Source organism: Budorcas taxicolor, chromosome 5, assembly GCF_023091745.1.
Source record: "Budorcas taxicolor isolate Tak-1 chromosome 5, Takin1.1, whole genome shotgun sequence".
Taxonomy (NCBI): domain Eukaryota; kingdom Metazoa; phylum Chordata; class Mammalia; order Artiodactyla; family Bovidae; genus Budorcas; species Budorcas taxicolor.
The window spans coordinates 75,824,196-75,851,668 of NC_068914.1; the positions used below are offsets into that span (position 1 = coordinate 75,824,196).

The following is a 27,473-nucleotide window of genomic DNA, read 5'->3' on the forward strand; positions in this document are numbered from 1 at the left end:
TTAATACAGACTGAAGTTCCTGTCATTGAGAATAGAGTGATCCATAAACCTGGAAAGAGACAGTCTCAGATTCAGCTGGGTTAGGCTGGACTGGGGGTGGGGTGGGGCTTAAACCTTGAATGGGCAGGGGTAGTGATGAAGAAGTGGAGCTGCTGCCAATGGGCGGTGCTTAGAGAGGTGGGAGGTGGCAGCGAAGGGAGCAGAAACATTCCAGGCCTCCCACAGGAATGCTGGAGATTCTTGAGTGTTCAGAAGTCATAGCCATAAGGTGAAACACAAAGACATGGATGAATCTTTAGCTCCTTTGAATAGCCACTACTAGCAGTAGCCACTACTGCCCAGATTCCGGGGCCAGTTTTCCCTGGAAAGACCAAAACCTCCTATTCCATTTCCCAACTCTGAATAAGATGGAAAGCATCTCCAAGGATTTAAGTGATCTCCCCACCCTCCCCCCTCCCAGCCTAACCTGGTCATTGCGCTTTTGATGAGGCAGTGGCGGGGGTTCCGGATCCACGGCATGGTCTCTTCTGGGCGCACTCCTGCAGCATTGGACCGCCAGAAGCTGAAGTTCTGAGCATCAGTCAGGGGGACCCTGAAGACTTGATTAGGGACTGAATGGTTGGGCAGGTTATCAGATTTCTTAGAGTTTGTGCCTCAGGGCACCACAAGCCCAACGTAGCAACTAGGCTTGACCAGATGCTGAGAAGTCCCAGAAATGTAGTCACCACACTCAGCTCCATTTCTGGATTTCAGCATCTTACACCCTACATGGTCAGTGGAATCAGTCTTGGTTCTTCCTGTGTTTACCACAAGTCAATCTCTAAGAGCGCTTTCCCCAAGTGCTAAGGTGGTGCAAAAACAAGTGGTCTACCTACTTGGTTTCTTTTCTATTTGGCCATGCCACATGGCTTGTGGGATCTTAGTTTCCCAGCCAGGGATTGAACCTAGGTCCTCAGCAATAAGAGTGCAGAGTCCTAACCACACATCCCGCGTGGAAAATGTGCAAGATGGGTCTACTGGTTCTTCCTCCCCTCCCCCTTTGATTATTTCAGGAAATTCTCTGAAATTTAGCAGTGATACTGCCTTATATTTAGGTATTGCTAACATATAATTGTGAGAAGGCAATGGCAACCCACTCCAGTACTCTTGCCTGGCAAATCCCATGGATGGAGGAGCCTGGTAGGCTGCAGTCCATGGGGTCGCAAAGAGTCAGACATGACTGAGTGACTTCACTTTCACTTTTCACTTTCATGCATTGGAGAAGGAAATGGCAACCCACTCCAGTGTTCTTGCCTGGAGAATCCCAGGGATGGGGAAGCCTGGTGGGCTGCTGTCTCTGGGGTCACACAAAGTTGGACACGACTGAAGCGACTTAGCAGCAGCAGCAGCAGCATATAATTTATCAAGTGAAAGTGAAGTCGCTCAGTCCTGTCTGACTCTTTACAACCCCATGGACTGTAGACTACCAGGTTCTTCATTCGTGGGATTTTTCAGGCAAGAATACTGGAGTGGATTGCCATTTCCTTCTCCAGAAGATCTTCCCGACCCAGGGACTGAACCCGGGTCTCCCACATTGTAGGCAGACGCTTTACCATCTGAGCTACTAGGGAAGTCCTATAATTTATCCAGTACCTGTTAAATTCTAAATGTTGTATTAGATATTTAAAAATTTTTGAAAATCAGACTTACCTAGATTTTCTTTATTTGGATTTTCACTATTGTATAAATCTAATTATACCAGTGTATAAAACTTGTATACGTTTTAAAACTTAGAATTATAGCCTAATATTCTGGCTATCTAGTCTTTATAATTATTATTTTTTTTAAAAAATTTCTACTATATTATTGGAGCCTTCCAGGTGTCTTAGCAGCAAAGAATCTGCCTGCCAATGCAGGAGTCTCGGGTTTGATCCCTGGCTTGGGAAGCCCCTCTGAGGAAGGAAGTGGCAGTGCACTCCGGTATTCTTGCCTGGGAAATCCCATGGATAGAGGAGCCTGGGGGGCTACAGCCATGGGATTGCAAAGAGTCCAATACAATTAAGCAAAAAAACAAAACAAAACAAAAAAAAACACCACACTTCCACTTTTCACTGTTACAACTAGGCTATTAACATACTGATACAGTTCTGTCACCACAGGATCCCAGAGTTGCCCTTTTACAGTCACATACTCCTCCCTCCACTCCTTGGTAATCAGTAATGTGTTCTTCAGTTCTGTAATTTTCTCAGTTCAAGACTGTTGTATAAATGGCATCATACAGTATGGGATCTTTTGGGGACTGGCTTTCTGTACATAGCAGAATTCCTTGGAGATTCCTGCAAGTATCTGCCTATATCAGTAGCTTGTCTTGCTGCTGCTGCTGCTAAGTCGCTTCAGTTGTGTCTGACTCTGTGCGACCCCATAGATGGCAGCCCACCAGGCTCCCCCATCCCTGGGATTCTCCAGGCAAGAACACTGGAGTGGGTTGCCATTTCCTTCTCCAATGCAGGAAAGTGAAAAGTCAAAGTGAAGTCGCTCAGTCATGTCTGACTCAGCGACCCCATGGACTGCAGCTTGTCCTAGGTACTTTTTAAAATGTAAGTTTCTCTTTCTCAAAAAACACTAGAGTGTTATTCCAGTTTTCAGGTGGTCTAGAGGCTTCCCTGGTGGCTCAGAGGTTAAAGTGTCTGCTTGCAATACGGGAGGCCTGGGTTCGATCCCTGGGGCGGGAAGATCCCCTGGAGAAGGAAATGGCAACCCACTCCAGCATTCTTGCCTGGAGAATCCCATGGACAGAGAAACCTGGTGGGCTACAGTCCATGGGGTCGCAAAGAGTTGGACACGACTGAGCGACTTCACTCACTCAGAGAAGTTACGTGATCAAAGGATTTTGCCCAAGGTCACACAGCTTGTTTGGAGTTGAAAGAAAGTGAAGTCGCTCAGTCGTGTCTGACTCTTTGCGACCCCATGGACTGTAGCCTACTGGGTTCCTCCATCCATGGGATTCTCCAGGCAAGAGTACTGGAGTGGGTTGCCATTTCCTTCTCCAGGGGATCTTCCCGACCCAGGGATCGAACCCGTCTTCTGCATTCCAGGCAGACGCTTTAACCTCTCAGCTACAAGCTTTGATCCTCATAACAATCCTGTAAGATTGGTGGAGTCGGCATTTTCTGCCTTTTTTTTTAAAAAATGAATGAGGAAACAAGTTTAAAAAGGATAAGTGACTTATCCACAGTGAGACACTTGAAAGAGACAGAAAGTACTCACAGGTAGATCTTCTGCTGTCAATTCTGATTCAGTTTTTATCTTATCTTGTTTACCTCACTATTGGAGCCCACTTTCTCCCTCTTCTCAGTCTCTTCTTGGCTCTTTTTGACCTCGCCGCCTGCTCTAAAACAGCGCCCACCACATCCCAGCCACTTTAGCAACTCAGACACGCTTTTTCTGCCCCTAGAATTGTGACGAATCCAAGATACTTACATGTCTTTAACGATACCTTCCGAACAGCTTCGTGGTACTTTGTGTGGCTATTTTGGTGCACAGAATAATTCCCATCTTCTGAGGAAATAGGGGGAAGCCTCGTGGGCACTGGATCCTTCTGGTCTGAAACGAGAGCAGACTTGGTCTGAGTGCCTAGCAAATGGGATTGTTTGGCTTTCTCAGTCTCTGGTCTCCACGCTAACCCGGCACAGGCAGGGGTCCCTCCAAGCCCCTCACAAGCCAAGTGCTGCAGGGTAAGAAGGCATTCATGGGACACAGTAGTATCAGGAAGAGCATTTTGGGCAGCAGGCATCAAGTGTGTTAGGAGCATTAGAGAGCTCTCAGCTTGCTATTGGTTTAGAGCTGGACTGGTGCTGGGTCAAATGGAGAGGGACAGGGCCAGGAGCTGGAAAGGCAGTATAGAGTGGGATAGTGTAGTCTTAGCATTCTTACGGGGGTTTAGAAATCTTCTCAGATGCAAAATCTGTATCTTCTTATAGTGACTGAAAAGATGAGATTTTCCTTACCCAATGTTGTGGTCTGAATGTTTGAATTGCCTCCACTCCATCCTCCCCCTAAATCCATATGTTGAAAACCTAATGCCCAAGGTAATAGCATTTGGAGGTGGGGCTCTTGGGGTGTGATTCATGAGATGGAGCCCCCATGAATGGAATAAGTGCCCTTATAAAAAGAGACCTGAGAGAGCTTCCTGGCCCCTTCTGCCCCGTGAGGGAACAACAGGAAGTCTGCAACCTGGAAGAGAGCCCTCACCTGGCTTCCTGATCCTGGACTGCTAGTCTCCTGTGAGAAATAAATCTTTGTTTATAAGCCACCCAGTCTATGGTATTTTGTTATAGCAGCCTGCATGGACCCAGCCTCTCTTGTAGGAAGGCCAAGGGCCAAGAGTTTTGGCTAGGCTAATCAACACGTCTTCTTCAGATTTTGAATCAAAGATTGGGGTTGCAAAGAAGCTGGGACCATGTGAAGTCTTTTTCTGTTGATGGAGGCTGGGGCAGTGAAGCTGCCTCTTGTCTCCAGCAGCGCTGTCTGGGGCCCAGTGTCCTCGGTGCTGGCAGCGCCCACCACAGCACTGAATGCACTGGCGGAGCTGCACAGCCAGGTCTATGGCATGACTGTGAACCTTGTTTCTGGTTACTATCTGCCCAACGTGGTTCTCTGTCCCTTCTACAGTTTTTATGTGCCTCCTAATATTTTTTAAACAACTATTTCAAGGACTTGCCTGGTGGTCTAGTGGTTAAGAGTTTGCCTTGCAATGCAGGGGGCTTGGGTTTTATCCCTGGTCAGGGAACTAAGTCCCACACGCCACAGAGCAACTGAGCACACACACCACAACTAGAGGGTCTGTGGGCTGCAGTGAAAGATCTCACGTGTTGCAACGAAGACCTGACACACCTGAATAATGATTTTTTTAAATAAAAATTACTTCGTTGTGTAACACACATAAAAAAAGTTGTATGTATATAATTTATACAACTTAATGAATTTGGAGATAAGTATACACCTGTGAAACCATCACCAAAATCTATGCCACAAACATATCCATCTCCTTCAAAAACTTCCTCTCACCTTCTTATTATTTTGTAACAAGAACATCTAACATAAACTCTAGTCTCTTTGTAGAGTTTTAAGTCTATAGTATAGTGTTAACTATACTGTGCTGTACAGTAGATCTCTAGGATTTATTCTTCTTGCATGAATACTTGCATGAAACTTTGTACTCCTTGATTATTGCCCTCCTGTTTTTTCCTCCCCTGAGCCTCTGGTAAACACTACTGTATTCTTTGCTTCTATTGAGTTTAATTATTTTAGATTCCTCACATAAGTGGTATCATGTAATATGTGTCCTCTGTCTGGCTTATTTCACTTGGCATCTCTTCCAGGTCCATCCATGTTGTTGCAAATGCCAGGATTTCCCTATTTTTTTTAAGGCCAACTAATATTCCATTGTATGCATTTACCACATTAAAAAAACCCATCCAAGCCCTAAGGGACATTTCTGTTACTTCCATGTCTTGGCTAGTGTGCATAATGCTGCAACAAATATGAGAGTGCAGACATCCCTCTGAGACCATGATTTCAGTTTCTTTGGGGATATATATACCAGAAGTGAGATTGCTGGATCATATGGTAGTTCTATTTTAGTTTCTTGAGAAATTTCTTGAGAAATTGCCCTGTTTTCTACAGTGGCTGTACCCATTTGCTTACCTACCACAATGCATGTGGGTTCCCTTTTCTTCTCACCAATGCTGTTATCTTTTGTGGATTTTGTTTTTTATTATACCCACTTTAAGAGGTGTGAGGTGATACATCATTGTGGTTTTAATTTGCATTTCCCTGATAATTAGATGTTGAGCATCTTTTCATATACTTGTTGGCCATTCGTTTGTCTTCTTTGGAGAAGTCTATTCAGATCCTCTGCCCATTTAATTGGATTTTCTTTCTTTTTTTGCTGTTGAGTTATAGGAAGTCATTATGTGTTTTGGGTATTAACCCTTTATCATATATATGGTTTGCAAGTATTTTCTCCCATACTGTAGGCTGTCTTTTCAATTTGTTTCTTTTGCCACATGGAAGCTTTTAAGTTTGGTGTAGTCTTACCACTATCTTTAAAAAAAATTCATGTTCTACTTAAATAGGCTAGATTTGGCTTGCATCTCAGAATCCTGAGCTTGTCGTGAACTGGATCAAAGCTTGCCCTTCTCTCTGGAAATTGCTGAGATTGCAGACTCATCTTGGGTGGGTGGTGGGGATGCCTGCTGTTCTGTAGTTCTTTCGCAGTTCCTGCTTTCCCCTTTCTTCTGCTTGGCCCCACACGTTGTTCATCATCTCTGTCCCTCCACCCTCCTTTTTGCCCTCCCATGGACGTCCTTAACATTCTCTGCGACAGTGACACCACCAGAGTGGGGCAAAGTTTGAGTCCCCTCCACTGACAGTTGAGGGCTGGGACAGGTGGAACCCTGGAGTGAACCAGGGGTTGGCTTTGTACTTCATCACAGGTTACATTTCCTAGAAACAGTGTCATTTGAGTTTGGTTGTTTGACTTTGGGCTAAGTGAGGGTGGCAGAATGTCCATGGCCAAGTAAGTGTAGACCAAGAAAGAGCAAGAGCATATTCCTAGTGAGCAATGGGACCTGGACTGCAGGCAAGTATTGATTAGGGTGCAGGTGACAGAGGGAACTCTTTCTCTGGTCCTGAGGCCTCAGGCTGATAGTTCTTTAAAGTATAGCCATATGATTATTATCAGATAACTGTTATGTCAGTTTCTGAGTAGTGGGTGCCCAGTTTCCTGTGTGGGTTACCATGTGCTTGGAGGCATATTAGACAGTGTCACCCACTTGGATGCCTTCCTCTTGAATCAAGCACCAGTTGGCCTACTCCTCGGATCAGTATTTGGCAAGCTGGAAGGTATTTTTGGTAACCCATAGCTTTGCCAAGTTTTGGAAGCCACCCGAGGTGAAGGGTGGTGAGGGGTAGGTAAGAATCATGCCACAGCTACTGTGAAAGAGCATGTTCTGGATAGCGCGATGCAGTGAACTCTTTATAAGCAAATTCCACTGTGGCAAGGGAGAAAAATTCATCATTTTTTTTTGGCAGATGGTATAACAGAGGTTCTTCATCCACTTAGTTAATACTATACTCCATATGGTTTTTTGTGGTAAATAGATAGGAAGGGCCCTGACAGCTTCTTCTAGAACCAGGCCATAAATTAGGAATTGCCAAAAGACCAGATTTAATGCTTTGAGTGGACTGTGAAGGATATATGGGGTAATGCAAAAGTATGGCTGGATCTTCTACTTTTCCAAATTTATGTTGCAGATTTCTCAGTAGTATAAGCTTCCCAGGGCCCATAAGAAGGTCACAAAATCTTAGTTTCCCACTGCTTTGCCCACTGTTTCTGTTAGTTGGAACTGGGGCTGATTTGCCACAATGTTTTTTTAGAATGGGTCTACCTAGGATGGTTCAGATGGTAAAGAATCTTCCTGCAATGCAGGAGACCTGGGTTTGATCCCTGGGTCAGGAAGATCCCCTGGAAAAAGGAATAGTTACCCACTCCAGTATTCTTGCCTGGGGAATTTCATGGACAGAGGAGCCTGGTGGGCTATAGCCCATGGGGTCACAAAGAGTTGGACATAACTGAACAACTAAGCATGTACGCTACCTCAGTGGCTCCCAGAATTCTGAATTTTAAGTTAAGGTATTTGCCTGTCTGTTCCAGATTCTTAGTACATAGTGATGATAATATCTAACAGATATTACTTGAAGTTGGTGTCACTGTAAGCAGAGTAATACCACCCAGACTAGAAATGCATACAAGATATTTGTAGAACATACTTGTAGAAATGCAAACAACATTTCTAGATGTTATGGTATTGTACATAAAATATGACTCCTATCTAAGAGGTTGTATCAGATATGAGGCAAGTTGACTGGAGTATTAACACAGACTGAAACTGGTTGAAGTATTTTTGGAAGCTATCTTGCACTTAGTCTTTCCTGACATCAGGAAATTGTCAGTGATTTGGGAGAAAGTGAACAAGAACATAAACCCAGGCAACCAGACCAATTCTCAGGGCACATTTTACACATGGGGGCAGTTCCTTTACCTCTGAAAATATCTTCCTTATAGTGGTGCAGTTCTTCAGAATTCTGAACACAGGGAAAGTTGGGGGGTGCATGAGATAAGAGAGAGACAGTGCTGGTTGCAGACTGCTGATATAAAATGGACTGCATGGATCTTCTAGCGATAACAACAAGAAGAAAAGCTGATATGCAATGAATGTGCTTGGCACAAGTGTAAAACGTGGGTACTATTACCTTATTTCATAAATGGAGAAACGGAGGCCCAGAGAAGTTTAGTGATTTGCCAAGATCACATGACTAGCTTATGGCCAAGACACGAGTTTAACCCAGCACTTTGGCTCAACTGCCCATGCTCTTAACCACATTAAATTGGCTTCTGAAATATCATCAGGGTTTCCAGGAAAGACCAAAGGCTAAGGAAAAAGATGAACTGATAGAACTACCCTCTTAGTGGGCTCTCTTGTGTATAGCTCAATGAGGGCCCTGTCAAGGGTGTCTTCTCACCCTGAAGAAGCCTGTGTTGGATAAGGGACTTAGTAATGATATTACCTTGTTCCAGAAGCACATCTTTGCCTCCCTGAGCGTCACTTAAATGCAGAACACGACTTCCTATGGCTAGCATCGAGGGAACAGAGAAGACGAACCTGGTGGGTCACTCTTCAGTGGATTAGACCAGCCTCAGTGGGGAGAACCAGCAGGGAAAGACCAAGCCCCTGTGAAAAAAGTGGTCTGTCTGCTGCAATACAGACACAGTCACCTACCTTGGAGGTGCCCATTCCTGAGGCTCTGGCAGGGTGGTATTACTCTGCTCGCAGTTATACCAACTTCAAGACAACTGCAAGTAATGTCTATTAGATATTATCTAACTGTGAGTAGCTTGAGTATCTTGTCCCTCTAGTTTCAGGTGGATGAGGATGACGGTCTCCAGCAGCTATGAGATGTATGAGTGTTTCCAAAAATAATAATTTCAGTACGTTTATCCATTTAGAAAGGCAGAGGGGCTCAGAGACTTTGGCCAGTTCACTCTTGGCTGCATTGTGCCATTCACGCTCCTGTTCGAAAAGCCAGAACTACAGTGCCCTCTGCTGGAGTCGAAGAATGGCATATCCAGCTGTCTTACAGCGGGTCATCAAACAGGCAGCTAGCAGAGGTCAAGAGAACTAGGAGACTGAGCAGAGTACTTTCCAGCAAGGGTGGGGAAAACCACGTATGGGATCCCTTTGACAAGATCCAGAAAATGAGAATGCAAGTGATACATACTCAGTTTTTACCAAAGATGTACTTGTTCTTTGAAGAGATTCATTTGGAAGTAAGAGCAACAAGGAGGACTCATTATGGAATTCCTCTGGGAGGAGGAATGATAAAGGCTGCAGTGGAGGAAGATGGAGTGAGGCCCTTTGGATATGCAGAGCTCGGAGGTCACTGTGTCTGTGGCTGGAGGGCAGTCACTAGAGTCTGGCAGGCAGACTCCTTCATTTGTTTCCAATCAAGAACAAGCATAAACACTCCTTACCACCAATCCCCATCAATTTGCCTCTGAGACGCCTGTCAGTGGGCAATGCCCTGAGTGGAGATGTGTGTTGGGATTATGTCTAGCTTGACCTAGGTTTTTCATATAACAAGGCAAGCTGTCTTAGCAAAGAGCCACATAACGGAATTTTTCTGAAATTCTAAGACACTTCTGAACCAAGAAAAGAGTCCAGGTGTGATGCTAAAAGAAGATAGGAGAATAGGACTCAAAGCAACTGGTGAGACAGATTGAGCAAAGGAAAGGACAGATATGTGGCCAGGCTCTCCTGGGCAGGATAGGGAAGGGAAAGCTTAGGCACTCAAGGTGAATGAACTCAGGAAGCTGGGCTGAACCTGCAGGGGCAACTAGTAGAATCAGGATCAGTAAGGTGAGTCTGGGAGGGGTAGGAATTACTGATTGGTGGACAAGAGAGTTCTGGTCACTGGTCAGGGATGCTCTTCTGTGAGCAACTGCAATTGAGCAGGCTCTTTCAGGGTCTGGATGAGCTATCCTTTGATGCCAGCTAGCATTTGTTGCTTCTCAAGAAATCTTATGGTTAAAAATATTGCTTTCCATGGGAACTCCCTGGTGGTCTGATGGTTAGGACTCGGCGCTTTCACTGCCAAAGGGCCCAGGTTCAACCCCTGGTTGGGGAACTAAGATCCTATAAGCTATATGACCCAAATATATATATTGCTTTTCAGGCTCTCTACCCTGGCAAGTATGTTTGGAGTAGCAAATATATTCCAGTCAGAGGAAAGGTATATATTCCCTATGTAAATAAAATTATGGTTTTTAACTTTTCTTCCAATCATCTGTCATACAGTTTTATGTGCTAGGTCTTAGGTGTATTACATACATTGTATGTTTAACTTACTCTCCAAAACAGATCAGTAAGGAAGGCATTAGTATCTCCATTTACAGGTGAGGAAAATGGGGCACTCTGAATTTGCTTAGTGTGAGTTAGCTTTGAGTACCTGATAAAAATGAGTTTCTGAAGTCAAGGATAAACCAAAATATGCTCTCCACACCTAGTTTTCCCCTTTGGCTTTTCTATTTTGGTTCTTTATCAGGAGGAAAAGAAAGGAAGGGGGCAGAGACTGGCAGAATATTTAGTTACCTGTGTTGACTCACTTCTACAAGTTCTCATTATGACTATAATAAGGAAAGGTTGAGTGGGCCCTCATATCTACTAGAAGGGGAAAAAAACTTTCTTCAAAGAAAAATTGTGAATAACTAAAAAATATCATCATAGTATGTGTTAAGAATGTGAAGTGTTAATAGATTCATTTTAATGTTGCTGTTAAAGCCCTCACTGAAGAGCCAGGTAAGAGTGTGGCTGATCTGAGCATGGAGAACAGGTTGAAGTGCTAGTACAGGCAGTCAGAAAAGGGTCAAGCCACTTGAGTGAATGTATTAACAAGGTGAAATCAGTCAGAAAGTGAGCGGGGCCAGAGAATCATTCTGAATACAACTCACAGTCCTGTAAGATCACTTGTGTTGTGAAACTAAGGGTGAGCAGAGTCAGGAACTGTGTGTTCCTTAAATTAATGAATGTAGAAATTGAGATTAGAAAGACCTGGTTAAGCGTGGTGGATGGATGTGGTTTTGTAAGAGCCAAACAGAATGCAGTATTTTCTCCACACATACTTTTCCCAAACCAGTTCTGAAGTAACAGAAGGGTATGAAGCAAGTTCCCCATTATGGTGGTCCACATTCCCAAACCTCTACCAGCTGACATACTGTAAGCAACATTAGCACCATCAGGATTCAGAACCAGGTGAGCTCTGTTGCTCTTTCTTGTTAATATGTTAAATAAGATGAAAGCTATGAGTTTACCATTTAATTTAGCAACATCACCATGGATAGGAGCACTGGTGACTAGGTATGTTTCAGTGGACTGGTCGGGGCAAGAGCCCGATTGATGTAGGTTCAAGAAAGACTGGGAGGACATTTGGAGACAGAAAGACCCGACAATTCTTTTGAGAAGCTTTTCTGTAGAGGGGGTAGGCAGGGAAATAGGATGTAAGGTTTTAAGATGGAAAACATTGTAGCATGTATGTATGTAGACAGGAATGGTTAGACACAGAAAAACTGAGGCAACAGTTGGAGTACTATCTTTGAATAGTCAAAAATCTGATGCACCAGTGGAGAGGTTGGTCTTAAGTGTGTAGAACATTCACTTGTTATTATAAGACATATATGGGCACAGATGCAGGTAGATGGATAGATATGGTTTGTGAGGGGTTATATAAATTATCTTCCAGTTGCTTCCATTTTCACTGTGAAATAGAAGGAAAGTCATTATCTGTGAGTGAGGATAGGGGAGGAAGTGGTGGAGGTATGAGGGAAGAGAAGATATGAAGAGGCCTTCAGCAGAGTGAGAAAATGCATAGAACAAAGAAATGTAGTCTGACATTTGGGCAGCCATAAAGACCCACTTGAGTTTAGTGATCAGGAATTTTAAAGTGAGGTCAATCAGCATGGTGGTTTTTCTCCTGTTGATGAGTATAAACTACTTTTCCTAGGCATTTTGGTATAATCAGGAGTGGGAGCGGGGAGAGTGGTGGAGCAAGAAATGGCGATAACAGCTTGAGGGGATCATATGATCAGGAGAGGATTCCCTTTTTTCCCAGATGGAAGAGATTACAGCACATGTATATACTTATGGGAATGATCTGGGAAGAGGGACAAAACTGAGGGAGAAGGGGATAATTACAGGAGCAAAATCCTTGAGGTTATGAGTGGATTAGATCCATGACTTCCCTGGTGGTCCAGTAGTTAAGAATCCGCCTGCCAATGTAGGAACACAGGTTCAGTCTCTGTTCCAGGAAGATCCCACGTGCCACAGAGCAACTAAGCCTATGTGCCACAACCACTGAGCCCGCGCTCCAGAGCCCGCGCTTCCTAACAAGAGATGCCACCACAATGAGAAGCCCACTGCACTGCAACAAAGAGTAGCCTCCACTTGCCACGACTAGAGAAAGCCCACTTACAGCAGCAAAGATCCAGTGCAGCCAAAAATAAACCCAAAAAAAGTGGATGAGATAGAGCAGACAAATGGAGTTAGTTCATTCATTGTAGCAGAGGGAAGACAGAAATGCAGTGGAATGTTAGATGTGATGATGGACAGTGTCTTTTGATTACTCCTGCTTAGTTAAATAAGGAACAAGGAAGTTGTGAGGATCCTCAGAGTGAGGATGGGAGAGGGCATTTTAGAGATTTGAGGAGAGAATAGATGTGAAGTTGCCTTGAGGAGTAGGAGAGTGGCTAGGGAAATATAACAGGATTATCAGGAAGTCCCAAGTGCTCACTTGAGATCTGTGGTTATTGTTCCTAATCATTATAGGAAGACTAGATATCCTAGGAGGAGAGCCATATACACATACCTTTGTCTTGATAGATTGCCCTGGAGTTCAACACTCCAACTCCCTTGAGTTTCATAGCCTTATCCTGAGCTTCTAGAGTCAGCCTATGTACCTCAGAGCTTGGTCACATGAGCCCGGACTTCAGTTCTGGGGCAGCTGAAGTGGCTTCAAGGGAATACTAGAAACAGAACATAATTGCTGTTGAGTGGAATTTTTACGTAGAAGTTTCTGAATAATATAACTGAAACCAAACTTCGCAGAGGGTAGTCAAGTTCCCTGTCTTTGTGCATAGATATTTCAGGATGTGCACAATTAAAATGACTGGTGAAGAACATACAATATGCTGCCACTTTATGGCAAAAGACACACATGGATTGAAAGTGAGGGGATGGAAAAAGATACTTTGTGTAAATGGAAACAGTAAGAAATCAGGGGTAGCAATACTCTTATTAGACAAAATAGACTTTAAAACAAAGTCCATGAAGAAAGACAAGGACACTGTATAATGATAAAGGAATCATTATATTACAAGAAGAAGATATTACATGTGTTATTAATAACATATATACACCCAATATACACCCAACAAGACAAAATGGTTCTCTAAGGAGGTATTACAAAATGGCTGAAAAAAGAAGAGAAACAAAAGGCAAAGGCGAAAAGGAAAGATATACCCATCTGAATGGAGAGTTCCTAAGAATAGCAAGGAGAGATAAGAAAGCCTTCCTAAGTGAACAATGTAAAGAAATAGGGGAAAACAATAGAGTGGGAAAGACTAGAGGTCTCTTCAAGAAAATTAGAGATACCAAGGGAACACGTCATGCAAAGATGGGCACAGTAAAGGACAGAAACAGTATGGACCTAACAGAAACAGAAGACACTAAGAAGAGGTGGCAAGAACACATGGAAGAACTGTACAAAAAAGGTCTTAATGAGCTGGATAACCACCATGGTGTGTTCACTCACCTAGAATCAGACATCCTGGAGTGTGAAGTCAAGTGGGCCTTAAGAAGCATTACTACGAACAAAACTAGTGGAGGTGATGAAATTCCAGTTGAGCTATTTCAAATCCTAAAGGATGATGATGCTGTAAAGTGTTGTACTCAATATGCCAGCAAATTTGGAAAACTCATCAGTGACCACAGCACTGGAAAAGGTCAGTTTTCATTCCAATTCCAAAGAAGGGCAATGCCAAAGAATGTTCAAATGACCGTACAATTGTGCTCATTTCACATGCTAGTAAGGTAAAGCTCAAAATCCAAGCTAGGCTTCAACAGTATGTTAACCGAGAACGTCCAGATGTACGAGGTGGATTTAGAAAAGGCAGGGGAACAGAGATCAAATGGTCAACATCTGTTGAATCACAGAAAACCCAAAGGAATTCCAGAAAAATATCTACTTCTGCTTCATTGACTAATCTAAAGCCTTCAACTGTATGGATCACAACAAACTGTGAAAAACTCTTAGAGAGATGGGAATATCAGACCACCTTACCTGCCTCCTGAGAAGTCTGTATGCAGGTCAAGAAGCAACAGTTAGAGCCAGACATGGAACAATGGACTTAATTCAAAGGTGAGAAAGGAGGCTGTGTATTGTCACCCTGCTTATTTATGCAGCGTACATCGTGTGAAACGCTGGACTGGATGACTTGCAAGCTGGATTCAAGATTGCTAGAAGCCATATCAATAACCTCAGATATGCAGACGACACCACCCTAATGGAAGAAAGCAAAGAGAAACTAAAGAGCCTCTTGATGAGGTGAAAAGAGGAGAGTGAAAAAGCTGGCTTAAAACTCAACATTGAAAAAACTAAGATCATAGCATCTAGTCCCATCACTTCATGGCAAATAGGTGGGGAAACAATGGAAACAGTGAGAGACTTTATTTTCTTGAGTTCCAAAATCACTGCAGATGGTGACTGCAGCAGCAGCAGTGGGAGACTTTAACACCTCACTGACATCAAAGGACAGATCTTCCAGACAGAAAATCAGTAAAGCAACAGAAATCCTAAAGAACACAATAAAACAGCTGGACTTAACTTATATCTACAAGACACTACATCCAAACAAAACAAAACAAAACAAAGAACCAGGACTTCCCTGGTGGTGCAGTGGATAAGAATCTGCCTGTCAATGCAGGGGGCACATGGGTTTGATCCCTGGTTTGGGAAGATTCCACATGCTGAGGAGCACCTAAGCCCATGCACCACAACTACTGAGCCCATGCTCTAGGGCCTACAAGCTGCAACAGCTGAAGCCCATGTGCCTAAAGCCTGTGCACCACAAGAGAAGCCATCACGAGAAACCCATGCACCAGAATGCAGAGTAGACCCTGCTCGCTGCAACTAGAGAAAGGCCGTACAAAGTAATGAAGACCTAGCACAGTCAAAAATAAAAATAGATAAATAATTTTTTAAAAAAGAACCAGAGTACACATTCTTTTCAAGTCTCAAGGAACATTTTCTAGAATAGACCACATAATTTCACACAAAGTTAAGAGGAGAGAAATAATTTCAAGCATCTTTTCTGACCATAGCAGTATGAAACTAGAAATCAACCATAGGAGAAAAAAATTCTTGTTACAAATGGGAGATGAGTCACAGGTCTCTGACTGGGATTCAGTGAAAGTAGTCTGTGATCAAAGTGGGAGTTGGAAGTGCTTTGCTATAGTTTTGGCCTTGAACTGCTTCTAGATTTTGAAATTTGCTCTTATGAAGTTCTTGCCTTACCTCTACACATGGCTGGTTCATTCTCATTCTTCATGAAGTTGCTCAAACATTACTTCCTTGATTATTGTCTAAAGTGGACCTCTCCAAGTTACTCTTCATCATGGGATCTATGAACTCAGTTGCCTCCAAGAGTCAGGCAGATAATGAATAAAACAAACTGAGCAAGAAACTTGTCCAATCAAAATGGGCAGCTGCTACTTTACTCTGGCCATTTGTACTCATGTGGGAACTTAGGGCCAGTGTGGTCAGAGATCTTTAAGAGAAGTCAGAAATGTGGAATTTACATAAAATCTCCTGAGTTTTATGTTGGCCCAAATTTTTTCAAGAAATCACTCTGCAGGCTGAGTCTGGCCCTCTGGCCAGCAGTTTATAACTCCTGAGCCATTGCATCAACTCTCCCACCCTTATATCCTTTCCATACTTGTTATACTTGTTATAATCTGTGAATATCTTGTTTATTTATTGTTTGTGTTAGTCACTTTTGTATTCCCAGCATCTAACACAGTGCCTGGCACAGTCAGTTCCCAAAAAATAAATATCTGATGTTGAATGAGAAGGGGAATCTGGATTGATGCCCTACGTGGGGGTTTTCTATGTACTCTGAATATTATATATATGAATTATAAATGTGTGTTTTATATGTATGTGTGAATTATAAATTTGTGTGTGTTTATATAGAGGTGTGTGTATATATATAAATATGTGTATACACACATACATATCTATAAATAGCAAATATTTTCTCTTAGTCTTTCTTTTATTTATTTAATTTTGGCCATGCTGCACGGCTTGTGGGATCTTAGTTCCCAGACCAGGGATCAAACCCAGGTCCTTGGCAATGAAAGTGTGGAGTCCCGACCACTAGACTAACAGGGAATTCCTCTCTTAGTTGCTTTCTTACCTTGAACTTTATGATGTCTTTTGATACAGAATTTTTATTTAGGAAAGGTTGTCAATCTTTAATTTTAGGCTTCTGGGCCTTATGTCCTATAAGAAAGTTTTCTGAAATCATCCTAGGATTGTGAAAATATTTTACATTTTCCTCTAATATTTCTATAGTTTTGTCTTATATGCTTAGGTCTTTACATCATCAAGAATTTATTTTTGTGTATAAATATGAGGTGGATATCATATTATGCTAATGATGTCCTTTTTTACTTAATTTACAAAGTGTTTTCTAAAAGTATCAAATGCCTTTTTAGTTCCTAGTGATAGTTGGATATAACTTTTGGACATACAGGTGTGATGTATTTATATTTATCTATTTCCTAATAGTAAATCATCATTGCATTTCTGGAATAAATCCTACTTGATGGTATATGATTGTCTTTATTCTTGAACTTAACCTATTAGTGAATTTGTCCATTTATTGGTCTATGGGTTCCTCTTTTGTACTGTATTCTGTATTGTTTTATGTTATTTTATCAGTTTGTGTTAGTATTATAAAATTAATTGGTTATTTTCATTTTTTTCTATTAAGAATAGAATTATCTGTTAACATTTTGAAAATATTTCCTATCAAAATTGTCTGAGCCCACATTTTGTTCTACACAACTGTAATAACTTTCATTTTCTTATGATTGTTGATTTAATAAGTTTATACTTATTTATTTTAAAATCTGTCTTATAATCCAAACATTTACAAAAACACATAAACCTCTTTTCACTTACTTGACAGTGTTCTTTGAAACACAAAAGGTTTTAATTTTTATGAAATCCAATCTATCTTTTCTTCTGTCATTTATGCTTTTGCTGTCATTTATTACAAAACATTGCCTAATCCAAGGTCATGAAGATTTTTCTTCTACAAGTTTTACCTCTTACATTTATGTCTGTGATCCATTTTGAGTTTATTTTTGCATATGGTGTGAGGTGGGGTCCAATTTCATTCTTTTGCATGTGATTATCCAGTTTTTGCAACATCATTTATTGAAAAAACTATTCTCTCCCATTGAATTGTCTTGGCACCTTTGTTGCAAATCAATTGACCATAAATATAAGGGTTTATTTCTAGACTCTCAATTCTGTTTCACTGATCTAATATGGCAATTCTTATGCCAACATCACCATGGTCTTGATTATAGAAGCTTTGTAGAAGAATTGAAATTGGGAAGTATGTCCTCCATCATTCCTATTCTTCAACATTGCTTTGGTTATTCTGGATACCCTACATTTCCATATGAATTTTAGAGTATCTTGTCAATTTCTATCAGATATCATTATCTTTGGGTAATATTTCTTTGTTTTTTAACTGAAGTATAGTTTACATACAATATTACATTAGTCTCATTTGGGTGATATTTCACTACAAGGAATTCTAAGCTTCTAAAATATGTCTGGAAAGGGACCTCACATTTATTCCCCCTCGTATCTTAACTCACATATAGAATTTGGCAAATATTCAGGAACCTCTAGCTTGGTCCAGGACAAGCATATCTAAGTTTTTATCAATAATTCTTTACAATGCCCTAGTTCCTTGGTGTATTTTAGAATATTAAATGTGAATAGCTCAATATTATAAATATTAGGAGCTCTTCTAAAGAAGCTCCATTGAATAGGTTTGCTAGATTAATTAATGTTCTGCATTTCCTCTGAAAAACGTATTAAAAGCTGCCTGAAACACTCCAGTTGCAGCCAAGAGCCACTCTTTAGCATACCTGCATACTTATGCTCCCACCAGTTGAACTGTATGCATACCAAGAGTTAGCTGTGATTTTTCTCCCCGCAAAAATTTTCTCCAGTTTTACTTTGTAATTGCAATTTAATGATATATTATTTAAACTAATGGAATATGTATTTTTAAAAAAGGATCAGTGGGTGCCTCCATGAGATTTACTAGGGGCACCCCAAGCAAATAGTCCCAACCTTTCTCTATAAAATGTATCAAGCAAGAATTAAATAAACTTCTGGGATATTAAAAAAAGAGCAGTGATTTCATATAAAAATGAAATGGAATGCTTTGGAAAAACTCATGCCTAAATTTTACACTTGGAGTTAAAATGGATGTGAGTTAGAAAATTACCATTTTGGAACTATCATAGAGATAACCGAATCATCAGTAGATGCTAAAACTAGTAAGAAGAAGTTTGATGTAAAATAGGGTATTTACATTTCTTCAAAATATCTTCCTGGAAATCACTACTAATTACAAAATAAAAATAGCAACTTTGAAACTGTTTGGGTTTCGTCTCAGGGGCTCTGAAGAGCTCTGATACTGTAGTACTTTATGTCTCAGTGCAGAAGAGACTTCAACAAGAGACAAAGTGATAGATAAGAAGTAGCTGATTAGAGAAGGACACTTGGAGGCTTACAAATAGGTGGGCAAGGGGATGCCATGCTCTGAGAACTTACTGGGCTAGTTTTATAATCACAGGAAAAGTGGGGAGAGGGAGAAGGACTTCTTTGTCTTTCTTGAGTAGATGTCTTGCTTCCATCATCAGCTCCTCTTCCAGGCTGGGCAAGGGAGTTTTTTTGTCCATACATGGTCAAGCTAGGTACACAAATTATTGTTTTTTATGTGTGCAGAGAGCATGTTCTAGGGATCATTAACCTACTGAGCTCAATGGGCAGGATGTGAGTCTCACGCCACCATTGTTTTTTTGTTTTGGGTCATGTCTTCTGCCACTGTGTGGTTCTGTTGCTAAGCTAGTCTGCTTGGTTTCGTGGTTAAGGAAATCTGCTTTCTTAAGTAATCATTAAATTACAGGGTCTCCCATACTGTTTCGTACAATCTCTCAGTGGGATTAACTACTTATTCACCTGTTTTGTCCCTTTACTCTGTCACTATCAACTTGGCAGTGAAGAAGACTGGAAAACACCACCTTAATCAAATGGTCAAAGTTAACATCACCAATGATGGAACAAAATGACATCTCAAGCCTCCTGATGTGATGTATTAAAGACGTACCATTGCTTATTCCTGCCAAAAACATTTAAACCTGATCTAGAGAAAGGAAGTGCTAGTTGCTTAGCCGTGTCCAACTCTTGGCAACCCTGTGGACTGTAGCCCACCAGGCTCCCATGGCCATGGCACTTTCCAGACAAGAATATTGGAATGGGTTACCATTGCCTTCTCCAGGGGATCTTCCCGAACCAGGGATTGAACTTGGGTCTCTCACATTGCAGGCAGATTCTTTACCATTTGAGCCATAAGGGAAGCCCTTAATCTTAATAAATGTCAGATAAACCCAAATTAAGAAAAACTGTATAAAATATCTTGCCTGTACTCTTAAAACTGTCAATGTCATGAAACAAAGGAGCAGAGGAATTTTTCCAGATAAAAGGAAACTAAAGAGGCATGCCACCTAAATGCAATGCCTGATCCTTAATTGGATCCTAAAAGGGAAAATTTTGTTCTAAAGGACATTAACAGGGCAACTGGAAAAATTGGAATATAGACTGTAGGTAATTAGATAACAGTATTGTATCAGTGTTAAAATTGCTGAGTTTGATAACTTATGCTGTGGATTATCTAAAAAAATGTTCTTATTCTTTTTAAAGAATAATTTTATTTATTTGTTTTTGGCCGTGCTGGGTCTTTGATGCTGCTTGGGCTTTTGTCTAGTTGCAGCGAGCAGGGGCTGCTCTCTAGTTGAGGTGTGCAGGTTTCTCTTTCTGGTGGCTTCTGTTGTTGCAGAGCATGGGATCTAGGGCATGTGAGCTTTAGTAGCTTTAGTAGCTGCGGCTCCCAGGCTCTAGGGCACATGCTCCATAGTTGTGGCACACTGGCTTAGTTGCTCTGTGGCATCTTCCCAGATCAGGGATTGAACCCATGTTCCCTGCATTGGCAGGTGGATTCTTTACCACTGAGCCACCAGGGCAGCCCCTAAAAAAGTGTTTTTATTTTTAAGAAATACAAACTGAAATATTTGAGAGTAAAGGACATAATATGAACTACTGATTCTCAACTAGCTGAGAAAAAAATAGATGTTTATATATAGATATGCTAATATATAAATTATATATATATGAGGGGAGAGAGAACAAGCAAATATGGCCAAATATTAACAATTGACTAATTTGGGTAAAGGGTATAGGGAATTTCTTTGTACCAGTCTTACAAATTTTCTATAATTTTGGAAATACATCACAAAAATCAGTTTTAAAAATGATTAACCATAAAGTTTATTTTCTTTCCCTCCTAAATTTCCTAAAATGACATCAAAATAGCAACAACAAGGACTTCCTTGGTGGTCCTGTGGTTGAGAATCTGCCTGCCAATGCAGGGGACGCAGGTTCCATTTCTGGTCTGGGAAGATTTCACATGCCACGGGGCAACTGAGCCCATGCACCACGACTACTGACACCAGTGTGCCTAGAGCCCATGTTCCACAAGAGCAGCCACTGCAGTGAGAAGCCCACACACTGCAACCAGAGAGCGGCCGCCGCTTGCGGCAACTAGAGAAAGCCTGTGCACGGCAAGGAAGACCCAGTGCTGCCCCCAGAACAAACAAGCAAAAACACAATGATGAAAATGGCACTAACCTTCAGGGGCAGAGAGAGAGTAACGGTACAGAAGCAAGATGATACAGTTCACTGGAAACATCTTTTGAAAAATGGAAGTGGATGAAGGGGTAGCAGCTGACTTATCAGAATGTGCATGCGTGTGTGCTACCTCACTTCATCCTGTCTGACTCTTTGAAACCCCATGGACTGCAGTCCCCCAGGCTCCTCTGTCCATGAGATTCTCCAGGCAAGAATACTGGAGTGGGGCATCATGCCCTCCTCCAGGGGACCTTCCCAACCCAGGGATGGGACCCACATCTCCTGCATTGGCAAGTGGGTTCTTTACCATTAATGCTACCTGGGAAGCCCCAGTTTATCAGAATAGGAAAAGTTTCTGCAATGGAGGATATATCTAGAATTGACCTAATGTGCTTGAGAATCTCAAACTTTGGTATATAGCAGGTACCACAGAAGGTAGGAGTAAAAAAATAGGTCTGAGAACAGGGAGGTATTCACTGAAACTCTGTCTACAGAGCACATGGCACAACCAGGCTCATCATATTCACCATGCCCCAGCAAGGAGATAAAAGATTTCTCTGTCCAGAAGCCCCATTTCTGGCTATATATCCAAAGGCAATAAAAACAGGATCTTGAAGAGAAATCGTCATTTTCATGTTCACTGCAGCATTATTCACAATAGCCATTTACAAAATCTTAAGTGTCTGCCAATGAATGAATGGATAAAGAAGAGGCAGTATAAATACATATACAATGAAATATTATTCAGTCGTGGGAAAAAAGGAAATCCTGTTATTTGCTGCCACATGAACGAACCTTCAGGGCATGATGCTAAGTAAGATAAGTAAGTGAGTCAGACAGAAGAAGACAAATACTCTATGATCTCACTTATATGTGGAATCTATAAAAGTAGAACTCAGAAAGTAGAATGGTGGTCACCAGGAGCTGGAGGTGAGCGGATGAGATGTTGGCCAAAGGGTATAAACTTCCATTTATAAGATGAATAAGTTATGGGGATCTAACGTACAGCATGGTGATTATAGGTAATTAAATGGTATTATATAATTGAAAGGTACTGAGAGAGTAGATCCTAAATGTTATTACCACAAGAAAGAAATGGCAATTATGTGATGTCATGGAGGTATTAGAGCTAATGCTACAGTGGTTAACATTTTGCAATATATTTTAAATGTATCAAATCAACATATGGTACACCTTAAACTTACACAATTTGCTTGTTGTTGTTTAGTAGCTAAGTTGTGTCCGACTCTTTGCAACCCCATGGCCTGTAGCCCACCAGACTCCTCTGTCCATGGGATTTCCCAGGCAAGAATACTGGAGTGGGCTGCCGTTTCCTTCTCCAGGGGATGTTCCTAACCAGGGATTGAACTCACGTCTCCTGCTTGGCAGGTGGAGTCTTTACTGCTGCACCACCAGGGAAGCCCAAACTTACACAATGTTATATGTCAATTATATCTCAATAAAAATGAGGAAAAAAGAGAAAGATGTCTTTGGAGGAACTCAATCTTGGAGGCACTGCACTCCTGGACAAGATTTACTGTGAGGGATGGCACATGGTGTAGGACTGAAAATACCATGATTAAGTGAAAACCAAGATCCTCAAAAGTGAGACCCTCAGTCTTGTTCCCAGTATGCTAGCAACAAACACATAACAATCCCCAGAGAGGCAAGTATGGTGTTCTTCCCTGGAGAACATGTAGAAAGCCAGTGGAAAGCTCCTAGGGAAGCCCCAAATGGATAACCAACCCTGCCCTCCAGGCTTCTAGTCAGCTTTTTAGTTCCTCACTCTTACAATAAAGAGCCAAGGATAACCAGTTGTTTGACAACAGTTATCAGTGAGGAAAACAGAGACCAAAATAAACTCATAGGAAAGAAAAGAGCAGGAGAAAAAGAGCTAATGCAGAGAACAGAAAAGAATTTCAAATAAAGTATAAATATCCTGGAAGAAAAAAGATGTGGAAAAGGAAAACCAGAGGACCAAAAACAGTCCTTGGAAATTAAGAATATAGTCACCAAAATATTCTGACACAAAGATATGGTGATTTGCCCACGTCCACAGCTTCTTTATTACCCTTCCTCTTGTGTGTGGGCTGGATTTAGTGACTCTCTTCTAACAAAAAGAATAAGGTGGAAGTGACAGTCACTTCTGAGACGAGGTCATAAAAAGACATTTGGCTTCCTTCCTCCTTCCTCCCTTTCTCTGATCATCAGCTCTCAGGAAAGTTAGCTGCCAGGTTAGAACACTCAAGCAGCTTATGGGGAGGCTCATGTGGTGAGAAACTGAGGTGTCGTGTCAAGAGCCAGAGATGCCCAGCTGCTGATAAGAACTGAGGCCTCCAGCCATGAGATGACTGGAGCCCCTGTTGACACCCTGTCTGAAAACACATGAGAAACCCGGAGCTAGAACCACCTACCTAAACTCCTTCCAGATTTCTGATTCACAGAGACTATAAGGTAATACATGTTTTGTTGGTTTAAGCCTCTATGTTTTAGGGTAATTTCTTATACAGCAAAAGATAATTAACCCAGAAGGTTGGAAGATAAAATTGAGGAGGCTCCCAAAGAGTAAATTTTTTAAAACCCAAAGGAAATATAGAGAAATATGAATAAAGTTAGAGGATCACCTCAGGCTTTACAGCTGATAAGTGGAAGTTCCAAAAAGAGAGAAGAGAGAAAATAGAGAATAAATTAATAAAGAAGTAATAGAGGAAAATTTGTCAGAAATGAAGGGTACAAATGTCCAGGTTGAAAAAGCTCATGGAAAGTCTATCACAGTGAATAAAAAAAGACCCATACAGAAAGTTCCAACATTATGAAATTTCGAACACTTAGGGTACAAAAAAGAAAACAAAAAGCTTCTGGAGACAAATACATCCTACACAAAAGAATACAGTCGGAAGTTAGAGGGCAATAAAGTATACCTTCAAAGCTTTCAGAAAATGACTTTCAACCTAAAATTCCATATCTGGAAAAGCTGACAAGTGTGATGGTAGTCTAAAACCATTCTTCACTCAAAAATATACCTCCGATACATTCTTAGAAAGCTAGTCAAGGATATATTCCAGGAAAAGGAGAGAGTAAAACCAAGAAAGAAAGAATCCAGGAAATAGGGAATAAAATCTTGGAGAGAGGCAAAAGCAAGTTTTAGGAAAGAGCTATGTGCCAGGAATAGAAGGCAGAATGTAGGAGTAGCAGAGAGAAGTTTGGGAAAAAAGGAATTGGTAGATTAGTTGTTGTGTTTTGAATGACTGGAAAAAATATCACTGGGCATTGGATAGAGTTGTTGAAGTAATAGCAGAGAACCAAGCAAATGAGGGGGGAAGAAACAATGGTGGCAGTTCTTAACTCTAGGAATAAGCAAAAAATTGAACAAAAAAGTTATTATAGTCAAACTAATTGCCTTAGAAGTAAACAATTTTTACATATTTTAAGACTACAAGACTATAGATAGAAGCTTGTATTAGGGTGTCTACTGCTACATCTCAAATGACCACAAATTTAGTGGCTTAAAACAACACCCTGGTGGTCCAAGTGGCTAAAACTCCGCTCTCCCAGTGCAGCTGGCCAGGGTTCAATCTGTGGTCAGGGAACTGGATCCCAAATGCTGCAACTAGAAGAGGATTCCCGTGAGCAGCAATTAAAGATCCCACAGGCTGCAACTAAGATGGGAGAGCCCATCTGCCGCAACTGAGACTGGATACAGCCAAAATAAATAAGTACTTAAAACAACATCGTTCACTCACTGTCTGACACTTCTGTAAGTCAGAAGTCTGCAGTCTCTACTTAGTCTCACAAGGCTGAAATCTAAGTCTTGACTGGGCTGGGGTCTTATTTGGAGTCTCTGGGAAGAATCTATTTTCAGGTTCATTCAGGTTATTGACAGAATTCAGGTTTTTGTTGTTATAGGACTGATGCCTTGCTGACTGTCAGCTGGGACACTTTTTTCAGCTCCTAACTGCCACCCCGGAGAAGGCAACGGCAACCCAGTACTGTACTCTTGCCTGGAAAATCCCATGGATGGAGGAGCCTGGTAGGCTGCATTCCATGGGGTCGCGAAGTCAGACACGACTGAGCGACTTCACTTTCACCTTTCACTTTCATGCATTGGAGAAGGAAATGGCAACCCACTCCAGTGTTCTTGCCTGGAGAATCCCAGGGACGGGGGAGCCTGGTGGGCTGCCGTCTCTGGGGTCGCACAGAGTCAGACACGACTGAAGCGACTTAGCCGCAGCAGCAACTGCCACCCACATTCCTTGGCATGCAGCCCCCCTCCATCTTCAGAGCCCCACATGCTTCCAATCTCCAAATTCCACTTTTTCTGTTAACTGGAAAAAACCACTCAGATTTTAAAGGGCTTGTGTGATTAGATTAGGCCCACTCACATAATCTCCTTTTTTTTCTATGTAAAGTAACAATCACCGGAGTGTTTTCCACCATATTCAGAGGTTCCACCCACATTCAAAGGGGGAGGGGATGATATAAGGCCAAGATTCATTGAGGGTCATTCTTAGAATTTTTCTTACCATAAACCTAAAATTGTGACATAACTATACTAGAAGAACTAGGATGGGAGAGGGGAAGCTAAATTCTCAACTATCATTACAGGAGGGCAATATATAAACCAAAATGGAACATGGGAAATTAGTGAGTAGGCCAAGTGTGTTTCTCTGAGAGAGGGTGATGAACTAATTTGGAGACAAAACTATCCTCACCAGGGCACAATGCTTCGACCCAGCTGGGTGGGGGCAAGTAGGGTGTAGGGCTATTAAGGGATTCCTAGGGTTTATGCAGAGAAGGCAATGGCACCCCGCTCCAGTACTCTTGCCTGGAAAATCCCACGGACGGAGGTGCCTGGAAGGCTGCAGTCCATAGGGTCACTGAGGGTCTGACACGACTGAGCGACTTCACTTTCACTTTTCACTTTCATGCACTGGAGAAGGAAATGGCGACCCACTCCAGTGTTTTTGCCTGGAGAATCCCAGGGACGGGGGAGCCTGGTGGGCTGCCATCTATGGGGTCGCACAGAGTCGGACACGACTGAAGCGACTTAGCAGCAGCAGGAGCAGGGTCTATTAGTGGGACCCTTTGTACAAATCTTACCTGAATGCTAAATACATGAAACAGAGCTTCTTTGATAGGATTAGAGAACAGAGAGTGCCCAATGGAGTCCTACACAAGCTCAGTCCTTCTCAGCCTTAACTTTGTGCTTTATCCTTCCCCGGTTATCCTCCCCTCCTTTTACCCCAATACAACTTTTGCAACAGTTCCTGCCCACATTTAATTTCCTTCACATGTGTTCTTCATTCTGCCTGGAGTACCCTTTCTCTTTTATTTCCGTTTTCAAGCGATTCATCTTTTACTATCTTAATCTTGTCACATCTCCTGTAAATCCTCCCTTTAGAATTAGTCATTCAGTATCACTTATTCATTCATTCACCCTACAAATACATTTATGAGACCTCTATTAGATATGAGGTACTGTTAGGTATTGCAGATATAATACAGGTCTGATTATTTACTCACTGCCTACTAAAATTCCTTCACTAGTTCCTATAAAGTTAAAAGGTTAGCATGGATAACATAATCCTCAATTATCTGGCCCCTGCCTAGTTTTCAACACCTGCTTCTTAGCTCCTGTTTACCGTTTGTCTGTACTCAAGGACTTGGAGCTCATTTAATAAGACTCTCAATTCTCTGTTCCTTTGTCTGTGCTGTATTCCCTTCTTGTCTACTCGGTTAATTCCAATCATCCTTTAATATTGAGTTCTAGAAGCATTTCCTGTGGAAGTTCTTCTCTAAAGGATCCTTGTATTCTCATTTCAATCTAATAGCATTAGGTACTTCCTCTTTAGTGGTTCTACAGCATTCCATATTTAACTGAATCATACACCATATTGCAAATTTTTTTGTTTGCATACTTATCTTCATTGGATAGTTGGCCACTTTATGGCAGAGAGAGGTCTAATCCTATCTATCTTTGTAACCCTAGTCACCAACATAAAGTCTGACTCATAGTTGGTGCTTAAAAAATATTGATTAAATGAGCAAATGAATTCATTCAGTTGAACAAACTGGCTGTTTTAACAAGGATATTAAATGACAGGAGAGGGAATGGATACTTTCTCTACTCCATAATTTTAACTAGTGTAGTGGTTAATCTTGGGGGATAAAACTCTAACCCAAGGTAGGAAAAGAAATGACTAAGAAGTGGCCCTTCTAACCCTCTAGTCTATGTTTCCCTTACTTGTTTCTTCAGGTTTGTCCCTCTTCTTGTTCTGAAAGGAATTTTGATATCCTAACAGATATAAGTTGAAGAAGGCCAT

General features: G+C 41.6%; 2 protein-coding genes across 3 annotated transcripts in view; one reads left to right on the plus strand and one right to left on the minus strand.

Moving 5' to 3' along the window:
• Positions 1-19,589, plus strand: part of ADCY6 (adenylate cyclase 6) — a 39,999-nt gene extending 20,410 nt beyond the window's left edge. The window contains exon 22 of one of the 2 annotated variants that reach the window (XM_052639520.1): positions 19,465-19,589. In XM_052639520.1, coding sequence (XP_052495480.1) covers positions 19,465-19,467 — 3 coding nt within the window. In that variant the 3' untranslated portion in view covers positions 19,468-19,589. Of the gene's footprint in view, positions 1-3,334; positions 3,429-19,464 lie in introns of those variants that run through there. The other variant, XM_052639519.1, reaches the window with a different exon arrangement.
• TEX49 (testis expressed 49) lies at positions 1-27,473 on the minus strand. The gene is made up of 4 exons (XM_052639522.1): positions 27,395-27,473; positions 3,460-3,582; positions 467-611; positions 1-49 (listed from the first exon to the last, which is right to left on the minus strand). Exons 1-4 carry the CDS (start codon positions 27,471-27,473, stop codon positions 1-3), a joined length of 396 nt encoding a protein of 131 aa, XP_052495482.1.

What these genes read in the sequence shown, in the direction of transcription:
- TEX49 (XM_052639522.1), bottom strand. Translation starts at nt 27,473, where the DNA reads ATGGCCTTCTTCAACTTATATCTGTTAGGATATCAAAATTCCTTTCAG. An exon ending in GGACAAACCTGAAGAAACAA is followed by an intron (nt 3,583 to 27,394) that starts GTAAGGGAAACA and finishes CTCTCGTTTCAG; the next exon opens with ACCAGAAGGATCCAGTGCCC. An exon ending in GAAGGTATCGTTAAAGACAT is followed by an intron (nt 612 to 3,459) that starts GTAAGTATCTTG and finishes CCAACCATTCAG; the next exon opens with TCCCTAATCAAGTCTTCAGG.